The sequence below is a fragment of the Chelonoidis abingdonii genome, chromosome 1, assembly GCF_003597395.2.
Source record: "Chelonoidis abingdonii isolate Lonesome George chromosome 1, CheloAbing_2.0, whole genome shotgun sequence".
Taxonomy (NCBI): domain Eukaryota; kingdom Metazoa; phylum Chordata; order Testudines; family Testudinidae; genus Chelonoidis; species Chelonoidis abingdonii.
In genome coordinates, this window is record NC_133769.1 from 290,514,094 (window position 1) to 290,528,290 (window position 14,197).

Consider the following 14,197-nt stretch of genomic DNA (forward strand, 5'->3'; position numbering starts at 1 on the left):
TGAAGAAAAACCTTCCAAATGTGAACCGTGTGTAATTAATGTAGTGGTGTCTTCCCAAATCTGCCGACAGCCTAAGGAAAATGACTGAGGGGACTAAACTGTCTGCCCTCCATTAATCTCATTAGGGATGTCAATTCTAACACAACAACAATACTTTAATTTCAATGTCAACAATTTAATTGCTGAAATTTTAGTATATGGAATGGAGATGGAATTAGAGCAAACCCAGAAGGGACAGAATTTGGGAGCTGCTGCCAGGAAGGTAATGCACAAGAAAATGGGTATCCACCAGCAGCCCATTTTTAGTTAACAATTCAGTTGTCTACTAGGGTGCCACCTGTGCAGGTTTTCCCAGAATCCCCCTTTTTTGAAGTAACTGTCCTGGGAAATCTGTAAGGGTACTCAGTACACACTGCCAGTTGTCCGGTTTAATAGACTCAGGATCCTACTGGGTGTCCCAGTCTTCTGAACCTTAGAGGTGGCAACTCTGTTCTTTACTCCATAACCAACTGTTTCCATCTCTCAGCTAATGCCATTGAAATCAAACAAGTTTCTAACCCTAATTTTTATCTATTATGGAAGTACTATTATTGTTCATTTGTAGTGCAGTAGTGTGTAGTGGCTCTAATCAAGAACCAGTGCTAGACCCCACCCAAATAGGCAGTAAAAAGAGAGTCCCTGCCCCCACAGTGATCCAATGGGGAATAGCCAGATAATGATAATTTTCAGGAGCAGAACTCTTTTTAAAAGAATTCCAAATTTGTTAGAGGAAGTTATTGTTCCAATATATCTTAGCACATTACTGATGGACAACGGTACTGTATATATCCTCAGAGAGTAAAACAAAGGTGATATTGAATACCTTTTGTGCTTCACAGGAGATGTGGTGGAGGTGGTGGTCGATGTATTTGAAGGAGTCCAGGACTGTCTGTTAACAAAAGAGACTTAGTTTGCTCATTGTTTTTCAGTGAAGTTATGATTTTAACTGATAAATTAAGGAATGGGATCTTTGCTATCACGGCACTCTTTAAAGGATGGAATTATAAACACTAATTGGTACAATTATAGCCACATATGTTGGCTAAGATTTTCAAAAGTGATTAGTGATTTCAGGAGCCTCAGTTTTGGATGCCCAACTTAAGATACATTGAAGGGTCCTTATATTCAGAGGGTATTCTGAAAAATCCGACTACTTTAAAGTGTCTCAAATTGGGCACCCAAAATCATTAGCCACTTGTAAAAATCTTGACCATTATATCCATCCATGTCACTACACTACATTTTATAGCCACCAAAACATTAAAAAAATCTCTATTTTTCACATTTTGAATTCTATGTTTCTTAATCAGATACTATTATTGTGGCAATGCTGTACATTCTCGATTCCCTTCATCTTCATCAGGTGTGCCATAGTATGCATAGATCAGGAATGAGGTTATCCGTAACAAAAGCTATCAGTGAGATTATCCGTAATCAAAGCTAGCAACCACCTCCATCAGCACTGGTTTGGTTTCAGATGCTTTCTTATTATTAGGATAGAAGTTCAACAAAGTATGAAGCACATTTACTGAGGAATGCCGCTATAGGGTCAGTGATCATGTGGTCACCAAAAGCTTTGGAGTTGTAATAAGATCACCAATGATGGCCATAGACTGAATATCGAGCCAGACCATCTTAACAACCTACGTAGAGATCAGTCTGGGTGGCACATGATTTGCAAGAAGGCTACATTCTTTGGGAGTTGCCATGATGATGATGATGGATGATGAATGCTGTACATTTAAGTACATGCCTACAAGACTATTTGACATTCTACCCTACAAACATTTCCTCATAAGAGGTTTGCATTTCATAAGTTATTGTCCTATTGTCTCAACTTTTGAACTACTGAGGATAAATATAGTATGGAATCTATCACAATTCTTGTTATGAACATTCACCAGGGGAATATGTGTAGAGGGCCAGTGCAAAGCCTATGTACCGTTTAAGTCCCACCATGAATCCTCTTCTGAATTTCTCTCTAGGCATATTCAGAATTATCTCCAGCCACAACGTAAAACCGAGTTTATATTATATTTCACATATCATTACCATACTGATTTACAACAAAGTTGTGAGCAATCTTAATACAAAAGCATAGTCTCACTTGCACTGTACATATCATAGTCGCTCAGTTTCACTTCAGAATTATCTCACCACTTCCCAGGGTTACACTTACATGTACCATTTGGTTATCATAACCAATTATATTGGACATAATTTATCACTGATATAACTGACACTGAATGAAGTTGGACTAGCAGGGAATTTGACCAATTGCATTTATAAATATAATAGCTGAGCTTTTTTTACCTTTATCTTCTCAAATGGAGACTTAAATTACTCATGTGCCAACAGTAATTTAGAAGTTATGTTTTCAGTGTTGTTCACCAAACACTAGTATATATTTAATGTGGTCATCCCTGACTCAACAAAAAATTTGGAACAGGTCAAAACTTTTTGCCAATAGAAAATTGGGTTTGAATAAATGAAAATTTTCACAGAAAGTATCTGGTTTCCTCCAAACTTTTAGATATTTTTCTTTGAAAAACCAAAAACCTCCAACCCAATTTTTTTTTCAGTTTTCAGCTGCCAAAAATTCTTTCAGTTTTTCAGTTTTCATTTGTTCAACAAAGTCAAAGTTTTCTGCTGAAAAGTTTGATTAAAATTTTTTTCATCTAAATAAAAAAAATTTCTCACCAGCTCTGAAATCTTTGTCACATCACACACCATTGTTTATGCTCTCTATTCATCCTTGATATAAGCATCACTAATAAAATAACAGTAATAAGAATCTCTAAGGATATTTTTAAGGGTTAGCAGGTCTCAGACTCTTACCTGTTAGTTGTCCTATTATCTAAGGGTGGGGAATTATTCGCTTTATCAGCATCTTTTGTGTCTGAAATTCTGTACAGAAATACGGAACAAAATTCATTTTCATAAAACATTTAGATTAGAATCATATCTTTAAAAATACACTAAGAATAAAATGTCAACATCAACTATTACTTGGTGAGGCTGCATAGCTTATGAGAGCCAGTACATGATGTTGATGAGTAAGAATAGTACAGTAACTGAACCAATACATATAATTTCAATGCATACATGTGACTGAAAAAAAAAGATTATAAACTATGTCCAAATTCTGAATGGTTAAATATCCTGTAACTACCACAGTCGTCATTAAAATGAAATGATTAGAATTTTTCCTTGAAACTGGCTGTGACTACTATTAAGATCAAACTGTTAGAAAGGTATTTTGATGAGGCAGTACTGTATATTTATAATCAACTCCCTTTTCCACTGTCCCATGAGAGGTACAATGTTCTTTCATGATGGCTTTTAGAGATCAATGTGATTTGAAGAAACTCTAGTACAGAATCAGTGATGGAACAGACATGTGACCTTCAGGGGTAACATTAGCCAAAGAGGTTAGATTATTTGTACTTAATATTGATTGTATTCAGCCATTAGATTTGCATTAAGGATCAAGCACATGACTTTTCATGCCTTTTATGGATTCTATAGTCATTGCCTAAAACTTTTCGAAACTGTTAGTGAATTCACTGTTAGGATAAGATAGCATTTTTATCTTTCACTAAAGTCTGAGTATCACAAATATTCTAGCAGAAATGATAACATTTACCAAGTTCTATCCTCATTCCATGTGTGGAACTCCCTTTGATATCAACAGGAGTTCTGCACAAAGATCAAGTGTACAATATATACTTTAAGGTTGATTATAAACACTAAGTTGGGGTTGTTTATCTTAAATGTTTGGCTTAAATAACTGAAAGCAGTTGAAGAGCTCTGAAGAAAAAAAAATTCCTGAAGAAGAGCTATGTGCCACACAAAAGCTTCTTTCTTTCATGAGCAGAAGTTCCTCTAATAAAACAAAGGCTCTCACCCTTTTTCTTTCTGAAGTCCGCCCCAACATATTATTAAAAATACCACGGCCCACCCGTGTCACAATAACTGGTTTTCTGCATATAAAAGCCAGTGCTGGCATTATGAGGTAGCAAGCAGGGCAATTACCTGGGGCCTTATGTCACAAGGGCCCTCACAGAGGTACATTGCTCAGCTTCAAGCTCGGGTGGCGGAGCTTAGGGCCTGGGCTTCAGCCCCATATGGCAGGGCTTTGGTTTTCTGCCCTGGGCTCCATAAAATCTAATGCTAGCCCTGGTTGGTGGCCCCTCAGAATCCTGCTCGTGGCCCCCCAAGGGGCCTCGAACCCCTGGTGAGAATCACTGCAATAAAAGATACTATCTCACTCATTTGTCTCTGAAAAATGATTGTAAGTCAAGACCCATTTATTTAAACACAAAAATGAAAATAATTACAGGGTTTTTTTATAAAAAAGAGTGCTTATCCAGTGCAATAGACACAGAACAATAATTAGCCATGTTCAGTAAGAGAACTACTAATCAGATGTCACTGACTGAAACAAAGAATTACATATTCTGCCTTCAGATACACATGTGGGGCACCGATTGATTTCAATGGAAATTCTTGCATAGCCATTCCAGGCCCCAATTTGTGCAATGTGTTTTCTAGATTTTTGTTTAATTCTTAAAATTAGATATGTAAGTAGTTCAAGTTGCTCATGCCCCAGGCAATTTGTGACTGTAGCCTGCTGTTATTCAGAAGACCACTGGAGGTCTCACTAAGCTTGCTAACATTACAGGGGCCATAGGGATGAAAAATTCTTAAAAGTAATTCTCAACCAGCTGTTATTCACTGAGATTTACACCCTTGTCCTTCATTCTGCTTTTTATTGAGGACACTGCAGAAAAATCCAAATCTACATCTTTAATTTCCCTAGTGGTACTTTCCCGACATCTCAGTCTCTCATGCCAACAATGGAGTGGAGGACTGAGGTTGGCATGTGTTCTTTTTATTTAGTTCAATCACCTTTTTCAAGACTCAGATAACATAGAAGGCAATTTTATTGTTTATTCTTCACCACATCAGTTTTGGAGTCAGTAATAGTTTGTACAAAGAAGTAAAAGCGTAAAGATCATCATGATGAGTAGCTGATTTTAAGGCATGTCTTCCACCTCTTCCCCACATATCTAATTAGTTCTCAATAAGAAGGGAGAAACAATCTGGGTAAAATAAGACATGTCCCTTTCCCCCACACTTCTCATAAATAAAGTAGAGGTTTATGATACATTGTGGGAGGGAAGTGTAGGGACTCGGAAGGAATGAGAAATTTGGATGAGGCTTCTTCAATTTGAATGTTTGAGGCTGCCCCATTGCTAATTCACATACATGACAGAGACTATATTTGCTGGCAGAAATGTTGTATATATTTATATGTCACACAGAGTACCCAATTCTCCACTCACTTGCATGTGAGTAAATCAGCAGGAATTCCATTTACAATACTAGGAAATCCCTTTTTATAGTAGAACCTATTCAGTGCTACAGACACAGAATAATAAAAATAGAAACTCCCTTTTGAAGGTGAATACAAGTCTAAACATCAACATAAACTTATGTGCAAACTGGTACACCATTCTGCTGTCTGAATGCTTTCTGGACACAGAACTATGCAACCAATATATCACTCCTCACATAGGTGCTGATTCCGTGGGTGCTCTGGGACTGGAGCACCCACGGAAAAAAATTAGAGGGTGTTCAGCAGCCACCAGCAGTCCCACGGATCAGCTTTTCCCACCCACGCCTCCTGTGTCGCAAATCAGCTGTTCAGCAGCATGCAGGAGGTGCTGGGGGGGAAGGGGGAGGAGTGGGACAGGAAGAGGCTGGGGAGGGAATGGGAAGAAGCAGAGCAGGGGCAAAGCGGGAGCGGGAAGAGGTGGGGCAGGGGTGAGGGCTTGGAGGAGGGGTGGAGTGGGGCCAGGGGCCAGGGCAGAGCAAGGGCAGGGCCTCGGGCAGAGCAGGGGTGGGAAGAGGTGGGGCAGGGTGTGGCTTGAGGGAAGGAGTGGAGTGGAGTGGGGTCTTGGGCAGAGCCAGAGTCGAGCATCCCCCAGGAATATAAATGCAAAAGTTAATATGCCACTCATTTTACTTGTTAATACTTTTCCTTTTGTAGACAAAACATATACAAAACATGACTTGCATGAAAACGACAAAATATTGTATATAAGAATATGCTACCTGTCTAAAGTAGTATCAGATCTGTATTGGCCAAGTAAAACTTTCTGATCTTCCTTTTCATTCAAGTTACTGTTATAAAGAAAAATTAGTTAGACAAGTAATTAAAAACAAACTATTTTTAAAGTTTGCATTTGTTTGCAAAAATGACATTCTAAATAAGCATATATACAAATGTATTTTAACATTTCATTTGATCAAAATGAAAACAATATGCAAATGTTTATGTAAGACATTATGAAGTACTCCAATATATTCAGAGTTAAAGGCCAGAGCCTGTTCCCATTGAAGTCGGTAGAAGGTAAGTAATTAATGATAATGAGAGGAAGAGCAGGGTCAAATTGAACAAAACAAGTTCTTTGCATAAACAGGACTTCAGTGTGTGTATTTTCCTTTATCTCTGGCAATACCATTTGACAGATGTATAGACATACTACTTACTGTACCTGTGTAAACTATCTTGAGATTTGTATTGGTTAAGCACAACTCTGCCATAGTTTTCATTAGTACTGCAATTAAAAAAAAGTCAGATCTTTGGTGAAAATCAAATTATTTAAACAAAGACCAATTTCTTGACAACCATTTATGTCTTGACTCATATCTAACACCAGTTTTAAACCATTTTAACTCCACTGACAGCAGCTCTTGTCTATACGCTCTTTGGAATGGGGACTGTCTCTTACTATGTATTTGTATGGTGCCTTGCTCAATGGATGCCTGAACTTGATTGCCACTTCTAGGCATTATAGTAATACCAATCATAATAATAGGGCACCACCGTAGGTTAAAGTATTGGTCCTGATGCAATTAAGTTCCTTAAATGAATGTCAACATTAAATGATTGGCATTTTTCCAGATATGGAAAATCAGGTATTCCATTAATCAAAGTATAAGGGAATGTCATCTTGAGCCCATCCTGTAAGGTGCTGAGCACATCTAGCAAGATGCTGTGCACCCCAAGCTCCCACTGTGGTAACAGTGGAAGTTAAGGATGTTAACAGCTTGCAGGAGGCATTTAGCAGCACCTCTCGTTTGGGCCAATAGAGATTTTATAGTAAAATAAATGCAAACCCACTTGCTAAAGCATTAGTCTTGCAAAAAATTAGATAATAGGATAAATTTAAAAAAAAACCCAGAAGTGTATGTTAACCTGCAGTCAGGGAAAATATGTTGCATATGATCTTTACTGCCTGAACTGAAATTAATTCTTTTCTTACCTCTCCTCGTCAGGTCTTTTCTTTATCCAGCTGCTATCCTGCAACAGCGTCCTTCGCTTGCTGTTGTCATCATGAACAACCTGTTGTCTGCTTTTCCCTGTAAGAGTGGGACTCTTTGTATTTATCAATGCAGAAGCACAGCTATTGAAAAAACTATGCAATAAATGTCTAAAACTTAGAATAGCATTAGAAATACTTGTTTTTCTGAGAAAGTTTGCAATATACTTATATATATTTATGGCACAAACTGAATCTTTAGATATTACACATGAAGATCAAGGCTTCTTTAATATCAGTTTGTTAAGCCACACGTGCAATTGTTCAGCGGGTCATTTGGGTATTAGAAGTTACCTAAGTGTTCCATGTTTTACCAATAAATAACTTGCTGTGCTGCAAGCAGTGTAGAAGTCCCTGAATCCCACTTCACCCATTTGAATTCACAATTTTAGCTTAAAAATCAACAGCTTGATTTACTTCTGAACACAAATAGAGTTGATTTGATGAGTGAATTAGAAAATATCCATTAATGTGTTACAAACATGCAAAATAGCCTTAAAGAACAGTCTTAATGCCTGGTACACTGAAGAATATTATTTCACATGATCCATGAGAACATATTCTCAGTGTATTAGACAGCCGTGAATAATTGTGCTTTTAGTGGTAGTTTGGCCCCAAGGGAAAATCCTTCCCGTTCATTCTTAAGCCTATTACAGCTACATCTCTACCTCAATATAACGCTGTCCTTGGGAGCCAAAAAATCTTACCGCGTTATAGGTGAAACTGTGTTGTATTGATCTTGCTTTGATCCACCGGAGTGCGCAGCCCTGCCCCTCCCCATCCCCGGAGCACTGCTTTACCGCATTATATCCGAATTCATGTTATATCATGTCGTGTTATATTGGGGTAGTGGTGTATATCCTTTTCTCCCTATCTGAGCTCCTTACCATCACTTTGTTTTCTACCATTACTGCACCTTCCCTTTAATTGTGTGTTCAGCTGCAGTGGAGGCTCAATCCTGCAGTCATGACACATGGAAACTCCTTTTGAAGCCAAGTTGGAGGTGACAAATTAGATATATGACATGTACATATGAGACCCTCATTAAGGACACGAATTTACTCAATAAAATTGGAGTGCTAAGAAACAATGGGTTCTGCACCCTTTCTTTTGGGAAGCCTATTGGATTACTATATCATGCCTAGCCTCTGAGCACCACAGCAAAAACACTTCAAAATGGATATGAGCAGATATAACTAAATGTCATTCAGATTGAAAGTATATGATTATGCCCTTCGTGTTTGGAAAGACATATCACTTCACAAACAGAGTACACACAGTCAGTATTGTTTTCATTTGTCACACCAGTATTTTGCTCTGACTTGTGAAAAAAGGAAGCCAAGTTCCTTTTATTCATGAAATTCAAGTGTAGTGACAAGTATGAAGAACCACAAATACATAGGCCAGATAGAGAAAGTGCAACACCGCAAAGGAGACGATTGTTTGTTTTAACGGAGAGAGCCTGGAGTACGTTCTTCAGAAATATTTTCTTTAGTAAAAAAACAATGTCAGAGTACAAAGATGGAATTCTGTATTACATTTAAAATCAAGAAAAGACTGCAAGCCTTAACATGTCCTCTACCATTTTCTGTGGTTCCCTATAGGATGACTGGGATGTTCACATGCAGAATCAAGGACAGACTTTTGTCACTGGACCAGTGATGTTACTAATATTTTAATATAAGCTTCCAAAAATGTCTCCCTAATTTCTCCTTCTCTTGCACTGTGGTATATCCTTTGTACCATGCACTTAGAGTCATAGGTTTTTAAGGCCAGAAGGAGTCATTATAATCATTTCGTTCAGGGATCGTCAACCTTTGGCACACAGCTCACCAGGGTAAGCGCCGTGGTGGGCCGGGCCAGTTTGTTTACCTGCTGCATTCGCAGGTTCAGCCTATCGTGGCTCCCACTGGCCGCAGTTCGCTGTCCCAGGCCAATGCGGGAAGCAGCGTGGTCCAAGGGATGGGCTGACCACTGCTTCCCACAGCCCCCATTAGCCTGGAATGGCAAACCACGGCCAGTGTGAGCCGCAATCGGCCAAACCTGTGGACACAGCAAGTAAACAAACGGCCTGGCCCGCCAGGGTGCTTACCCTGGCGGGCCGCATGCCAAATGTTGCCAATCCCTGATTTAGTCTGACTGCCTCCTAACACAAGCCAAAGAACCTCACCCAATAATTTCTGCAGCAAGCCCATAACTTCTGTTTGAGCTATAGCATATCTTTTAGTAAGATATCCATTTTTCATTTAAAAACTTCAAGTGATAGGGAGTCCAGTGCATTTCTACATAGTTAACTATTGGAACAACTTATCTCCACTGTTAAAAATCTACACCTTAATTCTTGCAGAGTGGAGGGGTGAAGGAGTGGGAAAGGTATTCATTTTTTTTTCCATTTAAACATTTTTTTCCTCATAGCTACAGTCAAAGATGGAGGCAGCAATAATTAGCAATCAAACCTATATTAAATGCAATTGCTATAAAATGTATACTTTGCTCAGTGTATTGATAATATAGCATAATATTCTGTAGTATCGTGAAAGACATGGAATAACAATAACAATAGGCAGGCAGACAAATAGAACTTCCTACTTTTGACAACTGAGGATGGAAGTTTGAAGCCTTTGTAAAGGGAACTGTACGCTCTCCTCCTCCAAGTAATTTTTTTTAATACCTTACATCTGGTGCAAAACGTTTGCTCTTCAAAATTATTTTTATGAGCCCCAAGCCTCCATCTTCGCAAGAATGGATTAGCAGTATCCAAAAGGAAGAACTCCATTGGAAATAAGGAAATCTTCCCAGCACTCCCTTCATATTGGTAGCATAATTTTAGCAAAGGACCCCAGCAAACCTTTTCCAACACATTTAAGGTTCTGCTCTAAAGTAAGTTACATTCTCATACGTCTCTAAAAATCTGCTATTACGCATAAGCACAAGCATAGATGTGGTGTTTTCAAGGTGCACATCAATATATACCCACGTCTCTAAAAATCTGCTATTAAGCATAAGCACAAGCATAGATGTGGTGTTTTCAAGATGCACATCAGTATATACCCAAGAGTACATCAAGCCTAGTGTGTGGAACATTCATTTCTCCCCAGTGGCACATCATGAAAGTAAAATTACTCCAAAAGTCCATTTTGGATTTTTTAATACTTCTTAATTTAATAATCCAATTAACTTGAAATGAAGTCCCATCTAGAGGCAGCAGCTAAACAATATGCATTTAATGTTTGCTTGTAATACTGCCGTGCAAATAGTTTACTGTTAATGTGCGTTTCTACAGTATATGTGGCTGTCATAAGTAGATAGGTAAGGGTTAATTTTCTTTTACCTGTAAAGGGTGAACAAAGGGGGAACCAAACACCTGACCAGAGGACCAATCAGAGACCTGGATTTTTTTTTAAAGTCTGGGAGGGAACTGGAAACTCGGTCTTTTGTTTTCCTCGTCGGCTGTGAGTAAACAAGGCTGTGAGTAACAAGCTTTCTTCTAACCTCCATTCTCTGTTCAAATATATACACTAAAACATATGTAAACACCAAAGCAAATAAACAGCTCTATTACTTTGTTTCCTTTGTTACTCACAGATGTTTAGTTAGAATATTGAAAAGAAGATGAGTTAGAGACAAAGCTTGTTTACTCACAGCCGAGGAAAACAAAAAGACCCCGAGTTTCCAGTTCCCTCCCAGACTTTAAAAAAAATCCAGGTCTCTGATTGGTCCTCTGGTCAGGTGTTTGGTTCCCCCTTTGTTCACCCTTTACAGGTAAAAGAAAATTAACCCTTACCTATCTACTTATGACAGTGGCCCTATCTGCACCAAACTGTATCTGTACTGATCAAGTCAAGAATGAAATATATTAATGTGCTTATACAGATTTAATGTATATATTTTGCTGCAGCTTGTCCTTAGCCCTTGAGCAAGTACAAAAGGGAGGGGAGGATACAAGGAGCAGCCTTTAATGCATCTGCAAAACTGAGCTGTAAGCTTTACATGGCACCGAGCACATGCTGCAGCCATTTCAAGCATGTAACGGGGGCTTTGCTCCACAAGAATTCCTGTTTGAGGCGTTCTCCTTTATGTAGTGAGCTTCTTTGCTATCCCCTATGGATGCTCTATGGCAATGCAGCAACAAACAGAGATTTATATTTCAGTTATTTAAAATGGCAGTATAAACATATTTTCTTAAAACCAAGGAAAACATTTTAATTAAGGCTGTCAATTGATCACAGTTAACTCAAGCAATTAACTCAAAGCAAATTAACTTGATTAAAAAAATTAATTGCGATTAATCAGTTTTAATCGCACTGTTAAACAATCATAGAATGCCAATTGAAATTTATTATAAATCGTTTTGGATGTTTTTCTACATTTTCAACTGTATTGAATTCAATTACAACACAGAATACAAAGTGTACAGTGTTTTGTTTTTGAGTGCAGTTATGTAACAAAAAAATTCTACATTTGTAAATTGCACTTTCACGATAAAGAGATTGCACTACAGCACTTGTAAGAGGTGAAGTGAAAAACACTATTTCTTTTATCCTTTTTACTGTGCAAATATTTGTAATAAAAAATAGTAATATAAAGTGAGCAGTGTGCACTTTGTATTCTGTGCTGTAATTGAAATCAATATCGTTGAAAATGTAGAAAAACATGTAAAATATTTAAATAAATGGTATGCTGTTACTGTTTAACAATGTGATTAAAACTGCGATTAATCATGATTTTTTTAAAATCTCACGATTAATCGTGATTAACTTTTGTAATCGTTTGACGGTCCTAATTTTAATAGATATGGGGAAGTAATACGCCTGTTTAGCCTTTGCTTGTTTTGAAGCTGGTGTGGGACAAAGCCTTTTCTGAGGTTCTGAAATGTTCAGCTATGAGTCTTTCCATGGCTGGGTTCTGATCCTGCTTACAATGTAGCCAGTGGTAAAATTGTAACTGATGTCCATTTTCATAGGAGAGGACCCTAGGTGTCCAGCCAAAACCAGAACCTGAAGTGCTTGAAATCTTTAAAGATTTTTAACACAATTGTGTCAAATGCAGAAGAATAGGCATCATTAGGCTTCTAATAAGCATCTGGACATTTATCCAAGCAGAACCCAAACACCCAACCTTTTGCCACCAGTCTTTTCCTAATCACCCATCCATATTTCTCCTTTCTAAGGCATTATTACAGACGGGGTTGACAGTAAAAAAATCTTGCCTGATAACCACCAAACAATTATATTTTCTTTCCCTCTGTCCTGTCTTCCCAAGTCCTCTTTCTCCAGTCTCTCCCTCTCCAACAATCTGAAATTACCAGGTGTACTGGGGAGAGGGACAATGTTGCAGGGAGTAAACCTGCCCCTCCCCTTCTCTCGCTGCAAATCCTTAACCTGCTGTGCTCACACTGCCTGTTCTCTCTGATTCCCTCAACAGCAGCTGAGCATGTCCCCAACTATGCTGCTCCTTGGTCTCCAGGGTAACCACAGGCACTAATGCGAGCGGAAGCCATGCTCTAGCCCTGCTGTTTCCCTCCCCCACTCTTCCCTTGTATGGTGCTGGCATTCCCAGCACTTCAGACAGAATGAAAATGCTGATAAGGATCAAGCAGCACCGCTGCCTCCACCTCCCAAACCGGTCCTCACATGCATTGCCTAATCAAAGAAGTAGTCCGCCATTGTTCTAGGGTGGGCAGCATGCAGTCTGATTTGAAACCGTATTGAAACAAGAATATGGAGGGCACAATGGCACTTGGATTAAGTTCACATACTGCATACATGCAATGAAAAGGGCTTGTTATGCTTTAAATACCCTGAAATATTTAAATACCTTTAAATACCTTTAAATACCCTAACAGTATCTACATACCACTTTGATTAGGGGATGATTTTCCTATGGTGAAGGTTGACATTTTATTCAGGGATGGATCCTCCTTTGGGATCTAAAAGAAAAAACATTAAAGAACAACACTGTGGTGAGATTAAGAATTAGCTACAAAGACGGTTAGAAATGTTTTGGATGGTGAAACATGCTGTATCTTGGAGGGTTTTAGCAGTATTAATAGCTAGATTTCAAAAATTAAAAGCATCTTAATAAATACTCACTACAAACCAGAACCTTATCAAGAAATACTTGAGGTCTTCAAGGAGTCATGAAAGCCTCTCAGAGCCAGAGATATCAGTAGAATATGAATTGTCCAAACCTTAATACTAACCGTCTGATACATGAATTCATATAAACAAAAAAATCACATCTGAAATGTTGGGCTGCTGCAAATACTTCAAATTGTTTAATAATTTGAGACATAATTTATTTAAAACTAAGCTAGCTTTCTACATCAACCAGCTGTAAAGTGTGGAAAATAAGATGCTTGTCCTAAAGGAGAAGGATTCACAGGATCCTAGGATTCACAGGTTATTTTATTAGAATGATATTAGGGGGCCGGGTCAGGATAGTTTGTGCAGGAGGATTTGGATGTTGGAGAAGAGAGAAAAACTGCCATTCCCTTCTGTTACATGTTCTATGTTTTGGGTTGTTTTTCTTCCCCTTCGCCTCTCTTTTTCCCCTTGCTTCATTCTTCACTTTCTTTCTTCTTCCCTCTCCAGCTCTCACCTTTATAACCTTTCCTCTTCTCTCTGGCTTTGTCTACACTTACAGTTTTGCAGCGCTGGCAGTTACAGCTGTGTACGGCCAGTGTGTACGGCTGTGTACAGCTGTGTACGGCCAGTGCTGCAGTGTGTCCACACTGACAGCGACCAGCGCTGCAGTGTGTCCACACT

General features: G+C 38.5%; 1 protein-coding gene across 1 annotated transcript in view; it reads right to left on the minus strand.

Annotated features, from left to right (window-relative positions):
• Positions 1 to 14,197, minus strand: part of SCEL (sciellin) — a 72,405-nt gene that overhangs the window by 41,046 nt on the left and 17,162 nt on the right. The window contains exons 3-8 of the mRNA XM_075061742.1: positions 13,287 to 13,359; positions 7,374 to 7,470; positions 6,603 to 6,665; positions 6,160 to 6,228; positions 2,878 to 2,946; positions 863 to 928 (exon numbers count right to left, since the gene is read on the minus strand). Of these exons, the coding sequence (XP_074917843.1) occupies positions 863 to 928; positions 2,878 to 2,946; positions 6,160 to 6,228; positions 6,603 to 6,665; positions 7,374 to 7,470; positions 13,287 to 13,359 (437 nt within the window). The remainder of the gene's footprint in view (positions 1 to 862; positions 929 to 2,877; positions 2,947 to 6,159; positions 6,229 to 6,602; positions 6,666 to 7,373; positions 7,471 to 13,286; positions 13,360 to 14,197) is intronic.